This window comes from Pteropus medius, unplaced genomic scaffold, assembly GCF_902729225.1.
Source record: "Pteropus medius unplaced genomic scaffold, Ma_sr-lr_union100, whole genome shotgun sequence".
In the NCBI taxonomy this organism is placed as follows: Eukaryota; Metazoa; Chordata; class Mammalia; order Chiroptera; family Pteropodidae; genus Pteropus; species Pteropus medius.
The window spans coordinates 50,956,720-50,978,585 of NW_024349800.1; the positions used below are offsets into that span (position 1 = coordinate 50,956,720).

At 51.1% G+C, this 21,866-nt stretch overlaps 1 protein-coding gene and 1 long non-coding RNA gene across 6 annotated transcripts in view; one reads left to right on the plus strand and one right to left on the minus strand.

Moving 5' to 3' along the window:
* DNMT3A (DNA methyltransferase 3 alpha) overlaps positions 1–21,866 on the plus strand; it is a 112,727-nt gene that overhangs the window by 30,215 nt on the left and 60,646 nt on the right. For 3 of the 5 annotated variants that reach the window (XM_039887660.1, XM_039887661.1, XM_039887656.1), the window contains exons 2-3: positions 8,165–8,418; positions 21,280–21,384. In XM_039887660.1, the coding sequence (XP_039743594.1) occupies positions 8,356–8,418; positions 21,280–21,384 (168 nt within the window). In that variant the 5' untranslated portion in view covers positions 8,165–8,355. Of the gene's footprint in view, positions 1–7,814; positions 8,032–8,164; positions 8,419–21,279; positions 21,385–21,866 lie in introns of those variants that run through there. The other 2 variants (XM_039887659.1, XM_039887658.1) reach the window with 2 other exon arrangements.
* On the minus strand, positions 6,013–8,926 carry LOC120621886 (uncharacterized). Its single transcript, XR_005658328.1, has 2 exons — positions 8,793–8,926; positions 6,013–6,227 (listed from the first exon to the last, which is right to left on the minus strand). It is a non-coding gene; the product is annotated as an uncharacterized LOC120621886 (long non-coding RNA).

A 21,866-nucleotide genomic window follows, 5' to 3' on the forward strand; every position in this document is an offset into this window, starting at 1 on the left:
CCCCTTATCCACTCCCAGTCTTGTGACCGAGAGAGACTGTGGCACATAGACTTCTCTGTCCAGGAGGTCCTGATGTCTCCCCTTAGCTTTCTGCTGGCTCCCAGCTTACCAGGCCCGGAGCTTATTACCACCGTGGCAGATGATTGGTGACATGGGGTACCAGATGCTCTTCTGCCTTATGTCACCGACAGGACTCATTTGTACTTCCTCCCAAGCTCAGATAGGAAATTCAGGCAAGAGGCCGTTCTCTGCGGGCTGGTGTCACATCAGGGGCACAGAGCTGATCTGAGTTCCGTACATAGTTTGAATGTCCTGGACTGAGTGCTGCCAAGTGCATAAGGAATCCAGAGTTAGATGGACCTGGATTCGTCATCCTGCCCTGGGACTTTCTACTTGGGCTACCTCGGAGAGGTAATCAACCTCTCGAGGCCTCAGTTTCTCCTTTTATGAAATGGGAACATTAGAACCGACTTCATGGACTTCATAGGATTATTATGAAGATGAAATGGACAATGCATGTCCCTTAGCACAGTGCATGGCACGTAGTAGGTGCTCAGTAAATGGTTGAAGGAGTAAACAAATGAATGACTCCTGCATTGGACAGGGCACTGATTAGAAGCCTGTGTGGCTACTACTGCCCCTGCCCCCGCCGCCATGGCAGGCAGGCCTAACCAGAAAAGGGGGACTCACTGGAAACTTTGTTTTCTGACCAAAACGCTGCCAGCGCTGCAGCAGTCACAGGCTAATTTTAAGAGATCGTGCTGGAGTGGAAGACTGTGGGCTTCTGGGTGGGACAGACCTGGGTTTGTATCTGACTCCACCACTTACTACCTGGATAGCTAGTAAACTTGGCCGGCTTTGTTAACCTCTCTATACCTTTTTTCTCATCTGGAAAATGGGGATAAAAATAGTACCCACTCCAAAGGGTTGGAGTGAGGTGTGGGGATGAACGAGATGTTAAAATTGTAAAGCTCTATTCACGGGACCTGGCATGTCATAGGAGCTTAATACGAGCTCCTGTTTGAGCGATGTGCACTCACGGGCACTCTGGGGATTTCAAGAAAGTAGAGAAAACTGTGGGTTGGATTAGTCAGGAATTACTAATTGTTAAAATGTATGGAGTATGTTCTTTGTGCCGCCCTCCTGTAAGCATTTTTAATGCCTTTCATTTTAATTCCCACACCAGCCCTGTGAAATGGCGACTATTTTCCGCATTTCCCAGTTTCGCCGCAGGTCACATAGCTGATAAGCAATAAGGCTGGGATTTGAACACTAGGGACATGCGTTGTCTCATTTCGTTCACGTAATAATCCTATGAAGTCTAGAAGTTGGTTCTATTGTTATTCCCATTTTATAAAAGGGGAAACTGAGGCGTAGAGAGGTTCATTACCTCTCCAAGGTAGCCCACAGAGTCGGCCTCCTGGGGAGGGTTTCAGGAGGTTGAGATTAGCATGAGTCAGGACTGTGAGCCTAAGGCAGAGACTCACTCACATTACAGAGATTCACAGATTCCCTGCCTCCAGGTTCGGCTAGATCCAGGGGCCCAGACAATGACTCGACTGTTCCATCCCTCTATTTTTATCCCTTTGTTCTCAGGTGTGCTCTTTCCACGGCAGCCAGCAGCTCCTGACTCACATCTTAACCATATTAGCATCTTTCCATTGCACCAAGACATACCTGGCAGGCCTCTGATTGGCCCTGCCTGGTCACATGCTTACTCTATAACTAAAGTGAGGGGTGGGGTCAGCACAAACAACCAAAACCCCTTTGAGAAGGTGGGGGAGGTAACTAGACAGACTTAACCAAGCAAAGTCACTAATAGAAAAGTAGACCAGATGGAGGAAGATGGATTGCTATTCAGCAATTCAGATGGAAGACTTTAGATGGAGTGGAAGGGCCTCTGACGGTGATAACATCAGGGCTGTTTTTGATGGAACAAGGATTCAGGTTTGTGGGCCAAAATGGTTTTGTTTCTGGAAGAAGATAATTTTCCGCAGGCCCCTGTTGAAAGGAGACTATGGGGTGACAATCAAGTTGGTGCTGGTTGGAGCAAGCTTGAAGGGGAGACTTGGGATGATCAGCGTGGGGGCTGCTGATGGGATTGGTTTTGGTGAGGAAGATGGGAATGGTACCGGGGACAGTGGTGGTGAGGTTGGGAGCCCACACAGCAGGGACGGTCCGGTGGCTCCAGGAGACAGTTGAATGTGGGCCTTTGGTCTGAGATGGACTAATGAGTGAGCCAGGGTCGTGGTTAGGGATATAGGGAGCAATGGCACGCACAGCTGCAGTTTGGGAGGAGTGTGAGGGAGGTGTACCACACTGTGCATGGCTGGACTTGGTGGAAATGACGTATTGCAAGAATTAAACATTTTGTGAGGGGTGTGGTGGGGGCGCCGGGAGGGAGGTACCACTTTTATAGCTGGTGACGGAACTCTGTGTGGGTGTGAGGAGCTGATAATGGTTGTTCTGTGGGATGTGATGGTTTCATAGAGCAACAGAGGTGGAAGGGCCTTAGCGGCACTCACAGAGGAGGATGGAGGCCACACCTAACCAACGGTTGCGTTTGAGTGTAAGCCCTCATTCCCATCCCCATTCTTGCTTTTTAAAAATTGGTTTTTATTTCCTCACAGTAGTACATGCATATGATTTAAGAAGTCGAATAGTACCAACATCTCTTCGCCAAATGCAGTTGTTCCTTGCCTACTCCCTCCCTCTCCCTCTTCTCAGAGGCAACCATTTTTAGCTATCCTAGCAATTTTATACTCATATTTCTGAGTAATGTGTGTATTTTTGACTCTTCCATTTTAGACGTTTTACATCAATTTCCTATTTAGTAAATAAGAATTTAGCTCTCTTACATGGCCAACCTTTCTGCTCTCCAGCCATTCTCCTAAATAGTTCTTGTAGGCATACTGTTAACAGTACCCCATAAGTATTCTTTCAAAAGTGTTTTATGCGTATATTAACATATGTGTGTTTGTAGAAGGCACGATTATAGCACCCCGCCCTGCCGCCCAAAGACAGCCCAATCCTAATCTTCTGAATCTGTGGATATGTTACCTTATGTGGCAGATGTGATTAAGGATCTTGAGATGAGAGATGAATCCGTATTATCTGGGTGGGCCCAATATAATCACAAGGTCCTTAGAAGTGAAAGACAGGGGCAGGAGAGCTAGAAAAGGAGATGTGAGGGAAGCAGAGTGAGGGTAACTCAATAGGAGAACTGCTGGCCATTTGCTGGCTTTGAGGATGGAAGGCGGCCATGAGCCAAGGAATGCGAGCAGCCTCTAGAAGCTAAAAGAGTCAAGACAATAGATTCGAAGAATGCAGCCCTGCCAACACCTTGATTTTAGCCCAGAGATGAGAGCCAACTTGGACCTCTGACTTCCAGAACTGCAAGATAAATTTGTGTTGTTTTAAGCTATTAATTTTGTGGTAATTTGTAACAGCAGCACATAGGCAATTAATATACTATGAAGTATATATGTATAGACAGGCAATTAATATACTATGAAGTATATATGTATAGACACATATACATGTAGCTGTATATCCACATACATACCTACATGTGTGTTAAATCACCTAATGCACCTATTATTCACAGCTGAGCCTTATAGTACACAATAGTTTCCTTTCTTTTTGTTTTCCCTGAAGTTAATAATTACCTTGTGTTTTCATCTGCCTGGTTTTCTTTGTACCTTTTGCTAATTCCTGCTACACCTTCTAAAGCTGTCAGTATAGCTCTCTACAAGGACAGGCACGTCAAGTCTTAATGTTTCAGTTCCATTTTTTGAGCTACTCATTGTCTTGCTCTCTGCACGTGCGGCATGTTGTAGCTGCCGTTCTGTGACTTTTTTTGTGGTCATCCTGGGCATTCCCTTTGCCTTCCTTCTGGTTGGAGTTCCTATTTTCTGGATCTCATGTCTTCCTCCTGTTTGGTTTACTCCCCCATTTGGAACACATCATCCAGGACAGATAGCTGTCAGTATCCAAATCCATTCAGTTCCTGAGTTCAGATAGCAGAGTGCAAACAGTGAGTGACACCTGTGGTTTTGTCAGGTTAAAAAGACGGTTCGATGGTAAAGGGCATAGTGATGACAGCACTCAGCATGCCTGAGTCTTGAGTCACACTGCTTCGTGGCCCTCTATGGTTTCATCTGGCCTCTTTTCACCTTAATTCTGGAGATTCCCTTCCCCCTTTTTCCTGTGTCTTAGGGGACATCTTCCTATGCTTCCTGAGAAAGGATCGTCTGAAAATGTCTTCATTCTACTCATACTTAATGATAACTAGGCTGGGTAAAGAATTCTAATTGGAAAATTTCAAAGGCATCGGTTCTTTCTCTTCTTGCTTTTAGCATCGACGTGGAGCAGTCTGAGGACATTCTGATTCCTGAAGCTTTATATGTCACTTTTTCTCCCTCTTTAGAAATTTGTAGGCTCTTCTCTTTGTCCCAGTGTTCTGAAATTTCACAACGATGTGCCTTGGCGTGGGTCTATTTTCATCCACGGGCGGGACATTCAGCGGCCTTTTCAGTCAGGCAGCTCATGCTTTTCAGTTCTGGGAAGTTCTGTTGAACGATTTCAGTGGTAACTTCCCGCCCCCATTTGTTTCTCAGATGTGGAAACCTCAGCATCAGTTCTCTAATTCCCTTTTCCTTGCTCTTACAGTTTCCATTTTTCTTTTTAATCTACCCTTTTCTCTGAGTTTTGCATTTCTACTAGCGTAAATTTTATTTCTAGGAGTTCCTTTTTGTTCTCTGAATGTTCTTTTTTAATAGCATCACATTCTTTTTTCATGAATATAGTATCTTCTGTTTCCTTTAAGTTTTGTTTGGTTTCGGTTTTGGTTTATTTGTTCTGGTCTTCATCTTCCAAATTAGAGGATTCCCTAAGATGTCCAGTGGTCCTTGGCTGTTCTTTCAAGGTTGAGAACAGGGGACTAAAAAGTTGATTGAAAGATATGAACATGATTATGGGGCTTGTTGACTCGCAGATCCACTGGTTGACCTAAACAAGCCTTTTGGGTTCTGGTGTCAGTATCTGTATCCTTAGGCCTTTCCTCTTGGACTGATTAGATTTTCCAGAGGAGAATATTAGGGTCTGGCTGACAGTTTTCTAGGACCCCACTGGGGAGACAGCTGGCAGGATGCCACATCACATGTATAATAACTTCATCTCCTTGGTTTTGGTATATTACCTTTGCTCTCAACTGTGCTGCTTGACTCTTTGTGCAAAGACCCTCTGTTTTGTGCTCTTCAGAGAATAAACCTTCAGATTTCTTGGGGGTTTTACCTCTTTTATTCTGTCCTCTTTATTTTCACACATGCATCCTCTTCAGCCCTGTTCCTATCAAGTATTGTATCAAGTGTCTTTTAAGGATTCAGTTATAAATCAGTTTTCATGTGCTGTCTGAAATTTGGCTGTCACGAGTCTGCTTTCCAGACTCCAAAATTTTGTTGGTAGTGCCTCCTCTCTGTTCAGCCCAATCTGTGACTATCTTTTTAATCTTTCTACTAAGTTGGATTTAGAAGATAGTGAAATTTGGTGTGTATATTCTTTTTCCACAACAGTTTTGTAATTGAAATAGTGATGATGGTGACCATGTCAGTTGTGATACCAAGACATTTTCATGACGCGATTCCTTAAAAAAGATTTTTTAAGTTGTTCTTATAAATCTTATTCGTGGTCGCTATGGGCATTAGAAGTATAAGGGAGCAAATAAAAGCTGCCTGTCATGGTGACAGGGTCTTGGCAAGGATTTTTCTTTGGTGATGGATTCTGTGGTACAGCCTTTGGTGTGGGTGCGGAGGCGGCTTCCGTGCTTGGCGAAGAACTGTCATGGTGGACATGTGCCGCAGTATTGGGACTGTCAGCCCAGGAGCATGTCACTCCCCTTGGCAGGGCTGCTTGAGAAAAGGAAGCCGTCGGGGTCAGCACCTTGTGATGTTCTGCTTTTCCGTCCTGCTTCCTTCCTCGTCTCACTGGCAACCAGAGGCACTCTGAAAGTGGTTTTCTCACGGAAGCCCGCTGGATGTTTCTGGGCAGCATCATTTGCCTCTTACTTTATCCCTGGGTCTCCACAGATTTCATTCTGGGGCTCTTGGGGCTCCCGAAGATGGCCCAGCCTTGTTTGTTCTTGGGGTCTCCAAGAGCTTGGCAGGACCAAGGTAGAAGATGTCTTGTAGATCATCTAGTCCAACTCTCCCATTTAATCGATAAGGAAACTGAGGACCAGAGAAGCCCGAGTCAGTACTAGAACCCACGTCTGCTGATTCTGGGTTCAATGTTCTTTCTAACCAGACTCTGCCTCTCATAGCTTCCGCACCCTTTTGAAGGCGTTGATGTGGGGGTTATTGGGGATGTCTGTGCTAAAAACGGGGAGTGTGTTTGCGGGGGAATTGCTGGCTGCTAATGGATGGTGCCCAGTGGAGGTCTGGGTTGGACCCGTTCTCCAGTGGGCTCTCAAGAGTTGTTTCCATGGGGTGTTGTTGTAAGTTGGGGGACAGAGCTTCAAAGAGACCCCCTCAGAGCTTTAGAGTCAGAGAGATCTGGATTCAGGCCTCTGCTTTGGCACTGGAATATGGACAAGTCCTAACTTTTTGAGCCTTAGAGTCAGCTGTGAAGTAGGGACAGTAATAACACTAGTTGCCGCCCAAAAGAAGAATGTCTGTCAGGTACTTAGCTACTCTGTCCCTCTTGTATTGGTCAGCAGATATTCTTCGAGCCTAGCACTAAGCTTAGACGTGTGTAGTATACCTGGGGTGTCCTTAGGGCTCACTTGTGGGGCATAGAGCACCTGCAACCTGTCTGGGCCCCTCCTGTCCTGGTCCTAGGGAAGCTCCTCCCAGCTCTGGCCTCCCCCTCCACACCTGGGACAGAGCCAGCACTTGGGACACCTACCTCCCAGCCAGGTGCCCATCCCTGGGGAAGGGGTCATGCCCCTGGGAGACCCAAGCCTGCGATTTCTCTACTTCCTGGTTTTCCAGGGAGCCTGGCTGGAGGGGGCCGAGACAAGGAGCCCTGGTGGGAGGGGCAGCAGAGGGAAGCAGAACCAGGAACTGGAAGGGGAAGGGTGTGGGTGGGCCCAGATCCAGCCTGCCTCCCCCAGATCCAGCCTGCCTCCCCCAGATCCAGCCTGCCTTTCCCTTCCCTTCTCCTGCCAATCCCCTGGCCCTGGCTGGCGCTCTGGACGCAGGGGCTTGGAACACAGCTCCTTCTGGGGGGTGGGGAGCAGGAGGAGAACTGTCTCCAAGTGAAGAGGGTTGAAGCAGTTGAAGCTGAAGCACCCCAACCCCCGGCTGAGGCCTGCGGCAAGGGCTTTGTTATTTCACTGGCTTGAGGCCCACACCTGAGGCAGAGAGGATGAAAATCCCCTAAAATTCAGCTGTGTGTGTTCGGCGGGCCCCCTCAAGCCCACCAATTTTTGAAGGCGAATGAGGCTGGTTCATTTGGGGTGGGGGAGAGAGGGGCCTCACATCCTCCCTCTGTGTGACCATGGCTGTGGCCCCTCCCCACTCCGACAGCACTACAAACCCAGGCCTTCAGCCTGTCGAAGGCTGAGTTCAACCTCGGCTTTCTCTGGGCCCAGGCGCTGGTCCTAAAATGAGGTGACATTCATTTCACTACATCCTGTGACTGCTGCTCACTTCCTCCACATGGGGTGGGCGTGGAGTGGGGGTGGGGGCCTGTGGGGAGGACAGATTAGAAGGAAAATGTAGCTGGGCTGGAACCTCTGGGATTTCCCAGGGGGTGGCTGGGGTGGGAGGGAGGGTGCGGGAAGCTTTCAAAGGAAAGAACAGACGTGAATGAAGAGAGGGAGGAGGCGGGAGGTAGCTAGAAGTCCCAGAAGTGGCGCCCACTGTGCCACAGCAGCGGAGGCCCCAGAGAGACTGTTGCCGCCTCAGAGGCAGGAGGTGGCCCTGAGGGAAGCCAGGCAGTGCCGTGCCACCTGAGTCTGCCTCGGTTTCCCCCACTCTCTGCAGTGCTAGGCTGGCCTGAGCTGCTGGTGAGGCTGGGAAGAGGAATGAGGTCAGAGGAACAGGCCTCATAGGCCCACGTGGCCCCGGGGCTGAGGGCCTAGTCCCTGGGAGGAGGTGGGGTTTATGGGGGGCCTGGTTTGGGGGTGCCCTGCCCTGCTGATCCCTCTTCTCTTCCCCCACAGGTGGAGCCATCGGAAGCCCAAACCCACAGGCAGCCTGAGGCAGAGTTTCGCCGGACTTTCACTCAGCACCCGGATCTATGTCTAAGTTTTAACTCTTGCTTACAAAGACCACGATAATTCCTTCCCTGAAGCCAAGCAGCCCCCCAGCCCCGTGCAGCCCCAGCCTGCCTCCCACCGCCCAGCTGCCCGCAATGCCCTCCAGCGGCCCCGGGGACACCAGCAGCTCCGCTCCAGAGCGGGAGGAGGACCGCAAGGTGAGCAGCTGGCTCGGCTGGGGACCTTCTGGGGAGCCTGGGGAGGGGGAGGGCCATCCCAAGCCATGACAGCTCAGATGTGCCGAGCACTGCACCGCGCTGCTCAGTCCTCACACAGGGCAGAGGGAGGGCTGATAGCCTCTTTTGGTGACAAGGAAACAGGCTCGGAGAGATCAGATCCTGGTGGGAATTTGAGCCAGGTAGTTAGGCTCCGGGACCCAAGCTACCCCCCGCCCGGTCCCTCATGGTGTTTGAGCAGCACTTCAGACCCTTAGGTTTGTGTAGTCGCTGCCTCAGCCTTGCAAAGTCCCCAGACCTAGATTCCTTTGGAGACTGACCTCTTGCGAGCTATGTGCTCGGGTGAGTCGCTTTACCTGTTTGGCTGCTTCTGTTTCTTCAGGATGTTCAATAGCTTCTGGGAGGCCAGAAACAAGTTCAGGGGGGACTTGGTAGATATTAGGCCACACGAGAGCTCCCCCTCCTGCACAGCCAGCCAGGCACAAGTCGGTGGTGTGCTGTGTGCTCAGGGTGACACCAGTCATCGTGGAAATGGTGATTTCCCATCTCCCGCCCCCACTCCGAGTTCTGAGTGTCACTTCTTCCCTTGGAGCTAGTGACTTCCTTGATTTTAGAGCCCCATGAGGGGTGACCTCTTCACTGCTCTGCTGAACTCCAGGACGGGCCTTAGTCAGTTAGAGGAGATTGCAGAAGACTGGCGGGAGTCCCTGCTGGGTCTTGACAGTCCCTGCTGGGACCTCACCAAGCCGGGTCCACCCATGTGCAAAGCCGCCTCGAACCTCCAGCACTTGGACTCTGTTTCCTGCTGTCAGTGGAACAGGAAACCCTCCCTTCACTCTTCCCAGGAAAAATGTACCAGCCATGGGCCTTCCTGGGGTGTGCTGTATGGCATGCCCTGGTCCCCACAGTTCCCTCTGCCTGTTCCCTTTTCCCTGAGTAGGGGTGAGGAGTGGTGATGCTTGGTCAAATCAGGGAGTAGCAGGTGTTTCCATGGGGCAGTTTGTCTTTCTAGAACCAAGGTGGACACTTGGTATCAGGTGTGGGGCCCTGAGAACCCTGAGAAGTGTCAGCTCTGCTGGCCCGCTGTCAGAGTCAACTCTGAGATTTGCTCCCTGGTCATCCGCCACCACGGTGCTCTGCTCATTCTCAGAGCGTGTTTGTTTTCTGGGTAGTTTCTATCTATTTCGTTTTTGGGGACAGCCCTTGAAAAAAGTGGGGCAATTTATAGATGAGAAAGCTGAGCCAAGTTAGTCTTGGGTCCAGATGGGGGCCTGGTTTACCCCCTCCTGAATCGGAGCCTGTCCCACTGCCCTCCATGTGTGGGTCCTGTTATGGACACACACACACACACACACACACACACACACACACACACGTGTGTACATAAAGTCCAGACACCTGCCTTTCCAGCCTGGAAGCCAGCTGAGTGCCATGGAGGGGTGGAGACCCAGCAAGCCAGGGAGAAGTTGTGGGCTGAAGCCCACTGGGCCCAGCTCCTAGGGGCTACAGGTCATCTCCATCTTTCTGACACCACGAAAAAAAAACAGGTGATTCAGGTTGTCTCTTGGGCCTTCTGGGCTATTCCTGCCCAGGACTCGGGCAGCGGCAGATCCAGGCCCTGCCACCATAGAGTCAGGGCCATCTGTGGCCACCCGTGCTCTCGAGTGGCAGCTGTGGCCGTGGATAATTCCCTCTCCTCCTTGAGCCTGGCTTTGCTCCTCTGTTGGGTTAGGTGACCCTGACCCTCCTCCCCCAGTCCGATGTCCTGACTGGTGCTGATGCGGCTTTGTGTCCATGTACTTGCTGTTGGTAGTCAACTGCCCTCCACAGGTGGGGAAGGTGGGACAGCCGGGCCAAATGCCTCCTGTTACTGGACTGTGCTGCCCCAGGGAACAGAGCCTGTGGCCCCTCCCATGGAGAGCAGCAGATCCAGTGCTCTGTTATGACAGTTCAGAACACAGAAAGAGCACTGGACGAAGAGTCAGAAGTCCCAGGTCCCAGGCCTGAGTATGCCACTTACTGGAGATGTGACTTCAGGCCATCTGGGCTTGCGTTTGTTCAGCTGTGAAGTGGGGCTAGTAACTCTAGCTGTGCCTGTTCTACAGGGTGGTTGTGGAAGTCAGATGAGGTCATGGGCATGGAAGTGCCCTGCAGACAGCAAAGTCTGGTCCAATTATGAGGGATTACAATTGCTATTATTATCTACCCATAGTAACTGCTCTGGCTCAAGCGGCAACAAACACTACGTGGCCCCAGATCCTAGTGCAGATAGAGCGAGCTGGTAGACAGGGGTCTGGGGCACGCAGGCACCCTCCCAGTCAGTCCGCGCCCACAGCGCACATGCTGGCTCACCTGGCACACCTTCCTGGCACCTCTGGGCTGGCTCCTGAAGTTCCCGGGAGGCATCCAGGGAGGGCGGGTAGAGACACTGACGGATGCCCACAGCAGCCTGTGAAAGCCAAGCCTGGGGCAAGGATGCCGTGTCGCTGCAGAGGGGGAAGATGAGCTTGGACTGGAGCCCAGGGAGCTTGGCATAGTTGCCAGGGGTACCTGGCACAAAGGAACTGCTTCGGGCCAGAGGGAAGGGGTGTGGCCATCCATTGGCCCCTTTACCACCTGGCCCCACGTGCCCTTCCAGCCACCCTCCTGGCCACGCCCCCATGCACCTTTCACTCTGGTACTTCCTGGAGCTGCCAGGCCTTTGTTTCTGCTGTTTCCTCTGCCTGCTATGCCCTTTCCCTAATGTTCTCTCCTCTTTGATCAAAGCCCTCGCTTCAGTCTGCTTTGAGTTGCAGTTTGTAGTGGGCCAGTGGCTCTCAGAATGTGATCCCTATCCGTTCACCCATTGATGGACACTTAGGTTGTTTCTGTATCTTGGCTATTGTACATAATGCTGCAATGAATATAGGGGTGCATGAAGATGTAGTGCTAAGTGAAATAAGTCAGGAAGAGAAAGACAACTACCATATGATTTCACTCATATATGAAATCTAAAAAAAAAAAAACTGAACAAACAAAACAAAAACAAACTCAGAACAGATTGGTGGTTATTAGAGGGAAAATGTGTTGAGAGGTGAGTGAAAGGAGGAAGGGGGGTCCACTGCATGGTGATGCATAGTAGCCAGACTTTTGGGAGTGATCACTTTGTAGTGTATTTAGATGTCGAATTATACTGTTGTACACTTGAAACTTATGTAATAATGAAAAAATGTGATTCCTAAACCAGCAGTGCCTGGAAAAGTTAGAAATACAAAAGCTGGGGCCCCACCCCAGACCTGCTGAATCAGAAACTCTGGGGCTGGGGCCCAGCAGTCCTGGCCGTAACTAGCCCTCTAGAGGATTTGAGCAGTTCTGGTGTGGATAATGCCCAGTCCCACCACTGCCTCTGGAGAGCAGGGCCCCAGGGCTTGACTAGCACAGAGTAGGTGCTCAGAGAATATTTTGCGGCTAGGATAGAAAGGAAAAGGAGCGTGGGTAAGACCCCTCCATGGAAGAGCAATCCCAGAGTCCAGGATCAGGCAGGTGGGGCGCAGAGCTGTGGGTGACGGGCTGAGGTGACCACACCGTGGCTGGGTGTGCACAGGGAGGTCTGCGTATGTGGTTTTCCCCCTACACTTGCACAGCATCCCTCTCCCTCAACCTCCTCCATTCATCTGTGGGGCAAGAAGGGTCTTCTTGGAGAAGCTGGAAGGAGGCAGGCTTTGGGGGTCTGAGCTTGGGTGCTCTGGCCAGGGTGGATCAACTCGGTAAATATGGCCACAGGAGAGGGCGAGAGAGATGGGTGGGAGGTTAGCAGCAACAGAGCCAAGAGCTTCAGTCCTGGACTAGTGGGGATCATGGAGGTCGGGTGCCAGGCCCTGTGTGGAGGGAGAAGGGAGAGGGTCAGAGGGAGCAGGAAAGGGGACCGAGAGCATTCCAAGCCTTGAGGCTGGAAGGACCTCCTCGGATCCTCAAATCTGAATCAATGACTGGTCAGGAGTCTAAGCCGCTGACTGGGCCCCTGATCTTACTGCTCCCCAATTTCTTCTGGCCTCAGAAACATAACAGCCAAGATGCATTGAGTGCTGACTATATGCCAGGTGCACTTTTAAGCTCTGTACTAGCCTTCTCTCATTTCATTCTTACAATTGTTCCGTAAAGTAGGCTCTATTACTTTCATCACTTAATCTTATTAAAGACTAAACTGATGCTCAGAGAGGTTGGATCACATGCCCAAGGTCACACAGCTAGTAAGTGGTGGTGCTGGGATTGGAACCCAGGCAGCCTGTGCCCTTGGCTTCTGTGCCCTTCAGGCTGCTTCTGATGTGAAAGGGGATAGAGTGAATGGTGCCTCCCAGCTATGATGCTCCATAGTCCCGCCCACATTTCTTCTGCTACAGATTCAAGTATGTTTGCTTAGACTGAAAGTTGGGATGGTCAGAGGATGCTTTTCTCTGTGTAACAGTGCTCTTGCCCTGGGACGGACATTGGGGCACGTCATCTCCAGCCAGAGCTCACACACACAGGCTAGCATGCATGATTGTGGGCTCACATGCACACGCATGCTCACATCAGATCCATACTCTTCAATGAAGACCCTGCTGCGGACACACTGCTTCTTACTGTTCTTCCCTCTCCCTCCCTCCCTTCTTCACTCCCTCCCTCCCTCCCTCTCTCTCCCTGCACACATTGCTTCTCTTTCTTTCTCTTCCTTCCTCCCTCCCTCTCTTTCTTCAGACTTCGGTAACTTTCCGGTACCTAGCACATAGTAGGGCTCCACAAGTCTGTTCGATGAACTGAATTAACATTGCTGGAGGACCTAGTAAAGAGTAAAGAGTAGAGGATAGGAAGATATAACTGTGGGTAAGCCAAGCCTACTCTGAGGGAGGTCCTTCCCGGATAGCTTGCCTGCTGGTGGTGGAAACTGCAGGCAGGGAGCACATCTGTGCTGGGGGAGCATAGCAAGTGTGCCTGTGCGTGTGTGTGCTTGTGTGCGTGTGTTTGCACATGTAGGGCTAGCACTGTGGCCAGAGTCTTCTCACCTGAGTCCAACCCAGAGACCTGGTGAGTTCTAATTTTCCTTTGGGCACTGGTCACTTCCTGTGCTTTGGTATGCAAGCTCAAGGGCATCCTTGGGTAAGGTCGCCCCTTGCTCCTCTCTCAGTGGTTCTTGCTGGCCCACAGTTCTGTTGCCTGTCTTGGGCATGCTCTGCCTTTCTGGCACCCTGATGCCCACACATCGTTACTTTGGGCAAGCTCTTTGCTTTATAATAGTCACTATAGGGGTCGTTTAAATAGCATCCCCCTTAGTACATTTAAACAGTTACAGAGAAGGTAGCTTTACCCTTACCTCTTCAGGAACACAGCTAATAATAATGGCACATCCATTTTAGCTCAGGGGAGTCAATTAGATGCTTGGGCATTTAGAGCAGACATGTGATGTCAACAGCGCCCACCCCTGAGCTAACGAGGACCTACATTTTAGGCTTCAGGTTCTCTAAAATTCTCTAAGTTAGATATCATTACATGTCAAGTGTAGATAACCTTGCAGTCGATACGGTCTTGAATGGGGATCAGTTGGACTCTGGAGACAGACCTTGTTTGAACCTGGTCTCTGCTGTGTGACACAGCTATGTGACCTCCGAGCAGAGAAATGAGAGGTTTATATGAGATTGTGTGTGTGAGTGCTTAACATAGGGCCTGACATGTATTAAGTTAGTCTTATAATTTATTTTGGGTAGCTAACTAGTTGTCTGTATCTGCCTGCCTGCCTGTCCCTTTGTGGTGTAGAGCCACTGCAGCCTAAGGATCGCCAGGGCGTGGGAGAAGAGTGCCGAAATGCAGATGGGAGCGTGAATGGAGTGGGTTTAAAGTCCGCTGAGAACGTGGCATGTGGAAGGAAGGTTATTTCTCTTTGGGTCTGTGGGCACAGTCAGACCTGAAGTCCTTTCTTCCTTCACCCATTGAACAGAAGCAAAACTGAGGCAAATGGCAGAGAGACCTAACTCCTAATGGCCAGGGCTGTGGCTACCTTCAGAGGCCTGGGTGAGGGGCCATGGCGGGGCCCAAACTCCCTCGGGTCCCTCATGCCCTAAGCGAGCCAGCTGGGGATGGAGCCCATCCTTGCCAAGAAGCGGGTCCCATGGGGCAGAGGCGGGGAAGGCTGAGCTCAGCTCTGCAGAGGGGAAGAGGGCAGGCAGGGAACTGAGCTGCAGCGGGTGTCCCAGGATGATTGGGAAATGGGGTGATGCCCTTCCTTTCTGGCACCTGGACTGGGCACAGGGCCTGGTCATGCCCTGCAGCTGCCTCTGCAGAGAGCCACAGGGCAATTAGGGATATTGCTTATATTCATCCCACTTAACATTTACACAGTGTGGAAGGCCTAGAAAGGAGTTCCCTTTGCCTAGCAATTAACTCACTTAATCCTCACAATAACTCTGGAGGCTCTGACTGTCATTATCCCATTTTACAGATGAGGAATTAAGGGTTAGAGAGGTCAAGAAACTTGGCAGAGGTCACATGGCCGAGAAGTAGTTTTATCTGGATTCTTTCCCTCCGTAAAGCAAGGGTGCCTTGGGGGTGGGGAGGAGGTGGCAGGCTGTGCAGAGCCTGGGTGGGCTGCTGAGAGAGTAAATGTGAGTGGGCCGGGTGTCTGAGGAGGTGGCTGCTGGCAGAGAGTGGGCACATTGCACTCTGACCCTGAGCACAGTGTTGGGTACTTATTTGTTCACATATTGTCTTTCCCTCTAAACTGAGTTCCCTGTTTGCTTACCTTAATATCCAGTACACAATCGGTGCTCAATAAATGTCTTTGAGCACACCCAGGGGCCCAGCCTTGAGGTGGCCCTGTGACCACAGAAGTGAGCACGGCAGGGCTGCAGTGTGCCGGCTGCGTGCTTAGTGGAGTCTCATTCTGGAAGGCCATGAGGCCCCAGTATGACGCACAGGGTGTGGAGGAGGGCCTGGAAAAATCCACAGGCATGCGCATTTTCATCCATTTAGCATTTATGGAGCAACTGCTGTGTGCAGGAACCTGAGAGCTGTGGGGAACTGGGAGGAGCCAACAGGATATGGCCTTTTGGGAGGTGTGGGAGGCTCTCATCAATAATTATAATGGGAAAACTACTAGGCATTCAATGAATATTTGTTGACTATTGTTGAATAATTGAAACAAAGGGCTGATGAGCTTTGGGAGGTGACTGAGATCAGAAAAAGGGGGCTTTGGAGGGCTACGCGGAAGTGTGAGTGCCACTGTGTGTAATAATGGCCATTCGCACCCTCAGCCTCTGCCCATCCTCCAGCATCACACCCTGCTGCTCATCTGTCTACAGGCCCGACCTGAACAGGCTGAGCACGTGTGAATGAGTGTGCGTGGGGGCGCAGGGCGCTGCGCGGGGTCCTGTGGCTATAGCTCTGCAGACCTGGTACTCAGGCGGCCCAGAGTGGGGCTCTGCCTGCCAGGGAGTCCGATTTGTTTCACTGAGTTCCACGACCACAGACAGGCCCTGGGAGGCCAGCCAGCCAGCTGGCAAAGGCTGTACGTGCTTCTCGTCCCAGGGGGCCCTGGCGAGTGGCTGGCTAGATCAGCAAGTTCATCCTCTCAACTCAAACACCAGCTTGAGACATTTGCTCAATGGATGCTGGTCAGTAGCATCCAGTGCATGTTCTGAAGGGACAAGGCTGTCTCTGGGGGGCGGTGGGGGGGGGGCCTTGTTGGATGCATCACTTTTCGGGAGAGGGGTACTATCCCAAGGCATGAGGTCCCAAGACAGCCATGTGTAGATGTGTGCATGTGAATGCCCATGTGTACCTTAACCTTGGGTTGGCTGCTTGCTCATGGTTTCACTGTGTGTGCGTGCACACTCACGCACGCAAGACAGTAGCACACGGCATCGCAGGGTATAGTGGCACGTTGCAGTGGAAAGACCCATGGGCTGGGAATCAAAAGATTTAAATTTTGGTTCTAAAGGCCTCCTTTCCTGGCTCTTTGATCTTTGCAGGTTAGATAACCTCTCTGAGCTTCAGATTTCCCGCCAGTGTAATGGAAAAAAATAATACCGGCTCTGCTTTCTGTAAAGTGTAAGAATAAAAATGAAATAACGTACGTGAAAATGCTTTGTTAATTACCATGTGCTGTACAAATGTGAGAGATTATTATCGTCATAGCCCAGCTCATCAGAACGAGGAGTTGTATGTGGCTTAAAATAATCCATCCAGTGAGCTGTGTTAAAATGTAGGTCAAATCATAGCCCCAGAAGTTGAGAGAGGCTAATGGTAGCTACCTAATCTAAGAGGCCACCAAATGTGAAGGTGCTTTGAAGGCTGTAAAGAGTTACATAAATGTAAAGTGACATGATTATGTTTAAGCCTAGAAAGTACATTTTAGTCCTCCTGTTTCCTGATTTGGAGTTATAATAATCAGAGTGGCACTGGAGCCTCATGCATGATCGTATTTGAGCAGGTTTGTGGGTTCATATGTGTGCCTCTCTGTGCGTGTGGACTCATTTATTGAGCACCTACTATGTGGCAGTCATTCATCAAGTATTTCCGAGTGCCTACCCTGGGCCAGGTGCACCGGTCCAGGCTCTGGGAGTGCTAAGGTGAATAAGAAACAGTGCCTTCCCGCAAGGAGCTGATCGCCTGGCCAGGACAATAGCCAGCAGTTGCAGTGCTGGGTAGTGGGCGCTATAGAAAAAAGATCTATGAACTCAGTCTAGGAGGAGAATGGGAGGAGGGGGTCTAGGGGAAGGAAATCCAAGAAACGAGATTGGAAAAGGAAGAGTTAGCTGAACCTGAGGGGAAGGTGGTCGGGACAAAAGGAAGAGCCTATGCCAAGGTCCCGGGGAGGGAAGCAGCCCGATTTTGTTCCTGGCGCGGGCCATTTGCACACAGGTGTGAGGAAAGCAGGAGGAGAGGGGTCCAAGGCTGCTGGCGGGGTCCAAGGCTGCTGGCCGGTCCCGGGGGCCTTCCTTCACACGGCCCAAGGAGCTCGCCGAAGGAGCTCGGCTTGATCCTGCAGGCTCCTGGGAGCCCCTCAGCAAGGGCTTAAGCTCTGTGGAGTGACATAATCAGCTTTGCATTTTGGAAAGATCAGGGAGCCCCAGTGTTCCTGAGTGTCTCACTGCAGCAGTAGCAGCCAGATGCTGGGGTGTGTCTATAGCAGTGAGTGATAGCTACATATGCTGGGCAGTGAGCTGGGATTTGCTTGGGAGCAGGAGGGAGATCGGAGGAGGAGGGAGTGATGCACTTTTGTGAACAGTTCTGGTTAGGAAGTGCTGTGGGAGCAGAGGAAGTTAGTAATTCTTGAGTGACTATCACGTGTCAACCTTCCCTATATTACTTCATTTAATTGTTGTAACATTGCTGTGGGGTAGATATTATCCCCGTTTCATAGCTGAGAAAGCAAGACGAAGAGAGATTAAATGGCTTGAAGTTACTCATGAGCAAAGAGCGGGGCCAAAAGTCAAGCCTACCTCCTCCCTCCCGGAGCCCACCTAACTAGAAGTTCTGCCTCTTGCCACCTCCCACTGGAAGGGTTGACTAATTAGGCCCCTTCCTTGATGGATGAGAAAACCAATCTGGGCCCATATCTGTTCCTGCTAAATTTGTTACTGTTTTCCAGCTGCTCCAAGTCACTGTGGATCAGATTCTTCCCTTTCAGAGTATTAGCGATGCTTCCTAATTCAGTGCTACTTGCAGATTTGATAAGCATATTTTAAATTCCTCTGCTCAACCCAGCAGCAAAGACATTGCATGGAACGGGCCCCACGACAGATGCGAGAATGAACTCCTTGCTATGTCTCCTTGAGGGACGTGGCCCCAAGACACCTGCTCATCCTTCTCGGTGTGTTATCCCCTCCTAACTAGTCGTGTGAACGCAGTCAGGCCCGGAGCAGAAGGTATCACCTTCCTCTTTGCCCTGTGACTCGTGACTACATCGCAGAAGAATGATATGTTGGCCAAAAAAGAATGTGCTTTTCACAAAGCTGTGCTTCAGGGCCTGATGGAAAGGGCATGGAGTCGCTTGGGCCTGGGTACGAGTTCTGACCCAGATTCTTGTGGAGACTCAGTTTCCTTAAGCACATCTCAGGGGTGCCTGAGGCCTGAATGCGGGACCGGGCGTAAAGCGCCTTGCCCCGCGAGGCACAGGCTCAGCACACGGCAGCCCGCCCTGGCGATCTCCACACTCTTGACATGTCAGGACCCAGACACGTGGTGTGGCATCAGCATTTTCCACTCCTTCCTCCTGGGGTGTGTCACACTGAATTGAGTTCAACAGGGGAAGAGACGTACTGAGCACGCATGGCATAAGGTGAGGGATGGCAGCAAGTCTGCAGATGGCACAGGAATTGCCTATCAGGGGTCTCCAAAGGCTTTTTCCACATTCTGACAGAAGCTGGAGCTTGCTGGTCGTGAAATGTCAAGTGCCTTTTTGGGGGGCCATTTCTGAGTGGTAACCGTGGTTCCTTTTTGCTGATCAGGGGCTCCGATTGGCTTCCACATCTCTGATCAGTTCAGAATAAAAGTGAGGAAATCAAATGAGCCCTCTGTAAGAAGTACAGTTTGTTAAAGAAATGGTTCAGAGCCCAGGACTTCTGGGCAGCAGGAGTCTTTCTAGACCCATGGCTGCCCAGGCTGGTCCTGATCCCTTTGGCACCCCCTCTGGTCTGCCGCCTTGTGCATTCATCTCATGGGCTGGGCCACTAGGAATAGCCAGAGGCTCCGCTCAGTCTGGCCTAGTGCTCTCCAGGCAAATACAGGGACTGGGCAGGCTTCCGGCTGCTGGGGAATATGTAAGCCCTCTCATCTAGGGGCATGTGGAATACTCACTAAGTGCTAGGCCTGCTCTGGGCTCTGGGGATCCAGCAGCGGACAAAATAGACGGGACAAACCATTTGTTCATCTGTCCTCTTAAAAACCTGAGAAGCGAGTGGAATGGACACCCATTTTATGCATGAGGAAACAGGTTCAGAGGATGGTCCTATAACTGGCAAATGGACAAGCGGGGCTCATGTGCACTTTGGTTGCCTGTAGTCCTGTGCCTTCTGTGATTTCACATTGACTCTGTTTTGTAAATGCAAAGTTACTTGGTCAGAAGGATCAAGGCTGTGCCTATTTAGCAGTATTGGGAACAGACCAAAAGCATCACCTCAACCTGAAATTCACTATAGTTGTGTGGATCCAGTTGAAACCTTTACAAACATTAAGCTACACTGGTAATATTTCCTCTCTTTGAGATCCAAGCAATCTTTTCTTAAACAGAGGTGTCCGTGGAGTCTCAGAAGACAGCTTAGAACCAGCAGGCCTGGCCTACCTTGGAGCATGGGCTCCTTAAATTGTTCCTTCATCCCGTCTCCAGCCTCTTGGTCCTCATTGCCATGTCATTCTGCACAGCTTACAGACAGTGCTCTCTCTGAGGTCTGTCACCACCACCTCTAGCCAAATCGCTCTGTCCGTGGCTTTTTTACATCTGATGACTTTGACCTCGTGGATTGGCACCTGTCTCTTCCTTTGCACCCACAATATCCCAGTGTCCTCTTTCTGCTCCTCTAAACACACCCCATCTTGATGCGCTCTGCCCTCCCTCCAACTTGACTGTAGCCTCTACCTGGTGTTAAGGCCTGGAGCCTCTGTTCATCCTCTACTTATGTCTATTTGGAGGACTCCTGGAACCCCTAGATCTCCCTCCTGGGAGGGTCTGTCCCACAGACGTGCCTCGAATGGATGAATGGTCCAATGTCTACTGTTGGTCGCAGCAGGTTTCTATCTGCATGTCCCACCATCACTTGGAAATAAATGTGGCAAACCACAAGCCATTTTGAAATCACAGAAAATGAAAGTTGAGAGGGATGTTGGGGGCCATCTCGATCAAATCCTCAGGGAACTTGTGCTTTCTTTTCCAGGGCGCCAGCATCGCCCTGGGTTGGCACCCTCCCCAGAAAGGCCGCGAAGCCATCTTTGGCTCGTGACATCACGAAGGGCATGAAGAGCAGCCTATGGTCCCTCTGTTGAGTCAGGGTCCCTTTCTCTGTCCTTCCCCAACATAGTTTCTGCTCATGATGAGTCATGCCGGAGCCGGCTGAGTCAGAAGTGACTTGTGGGTGGTTTGTGGCCAGGCTGGAGCAGTGAGGCAGGAGGACTTTCTAGGTTTATGTCTCTGTGCCCCAGACTAGCATGGCCCAGTCCTAGCAGGTGCTGGGTGAGGCGCGGGTAACAAAACGAAACTTCTGGTCCAGAACTCGGTGAATGAGGGGAATCATGACAAACCAAGACATCGTCCCTGAGGTGCTCCTGTGTGGTGACAGGCGTGTGTAATGCCGGTGCCGCGTGGCAGACACTCCTGGGCAGGTATATATTTACAGCGGCTGTAAAAATCTTCCATTGCCTACATGGTCCTAATTCTGGGTATTACGTGTATTTCCAATACGTATCGCTAAATTCAGTATTCCTTTTCTCGTGATGTTATTCTTTTCAATAAAGGTGATTCATTAAATAGATAGCTAATTTAATTTTTTGTACTGTGTAAGATTTTTTTTCATATAAATAAATTCATATCCAGAAACCAATTCTTTTGTCAGTGTGTGTCATGATTCTGTAGTTCAGAACTGTGGCCACTGGGAGGGAGAGCTGCCTTCGCTGAGGCAGCGGGGTCTGCCACGCCGGAAGTACCCGCTCTGAGGGTATATTTAAAGGGGGGGTCTAAAGGTGGCTCGAGCTTTGCCAGGCAGGAAGGGGGTGAAGTTCATCCCTGCCGGGGGGACCGCCACGGCACAGCCCTGGGAGTGTGGCTGTTGTGGGGGGTGGGTCGGGGAGGAGGCCTGTTGGATCCAGCCCTGACTTCACAGGCTGTGTCTGTGCCCGCAGGAGGGAGAGGAGCAGGAGGAGGCACGTGGCAAGGAGGAGCGGCAAGAGCCCAGCACAACTGCACGGAAGGTGGGGCGGCCTGGGAGGAAGCGCAAGCACCCCCTGGTGAGTGTTCTGGCACCCCCCCCAGCACACACGCACATGCCCTGCAGGGCCCTAGGAACGCTGCCGAGACTGGCGTGGGGCGTGGGCCTCCAGCTGCAGAGCTCACCTACCTTCCCCATTTGAACCCCACAGCCGCCCTCATGACTTCTCTTTTCCACATCCAGCTGGAGACCCCTAGAGACCAGGGGACTTACGCTGTGGGTTGTGGCAGAGCTGGAACTTGAACCAGGCCCCTGACTCCCGGCTTCCTCTGAAAGGGCAGCAAGAGATCCTGACAGATTCCCTCGGTGGCTCTGACAGGGCAGAACTTGCTTCTCCCTCGCCTGCCTGCACAGGCCCCTCCCTCCCCATCCACACACCCACCCTGGGCCTCAGCCCCACCTGGAGAACCTGGAGGAAGGGAACTGAGGTCTGGGAGTCTGATCAAAATGATTAGGGAAGAGATGCGGGCCGATGAGTCCCTTGGTAAGAGAGCAGGAGAG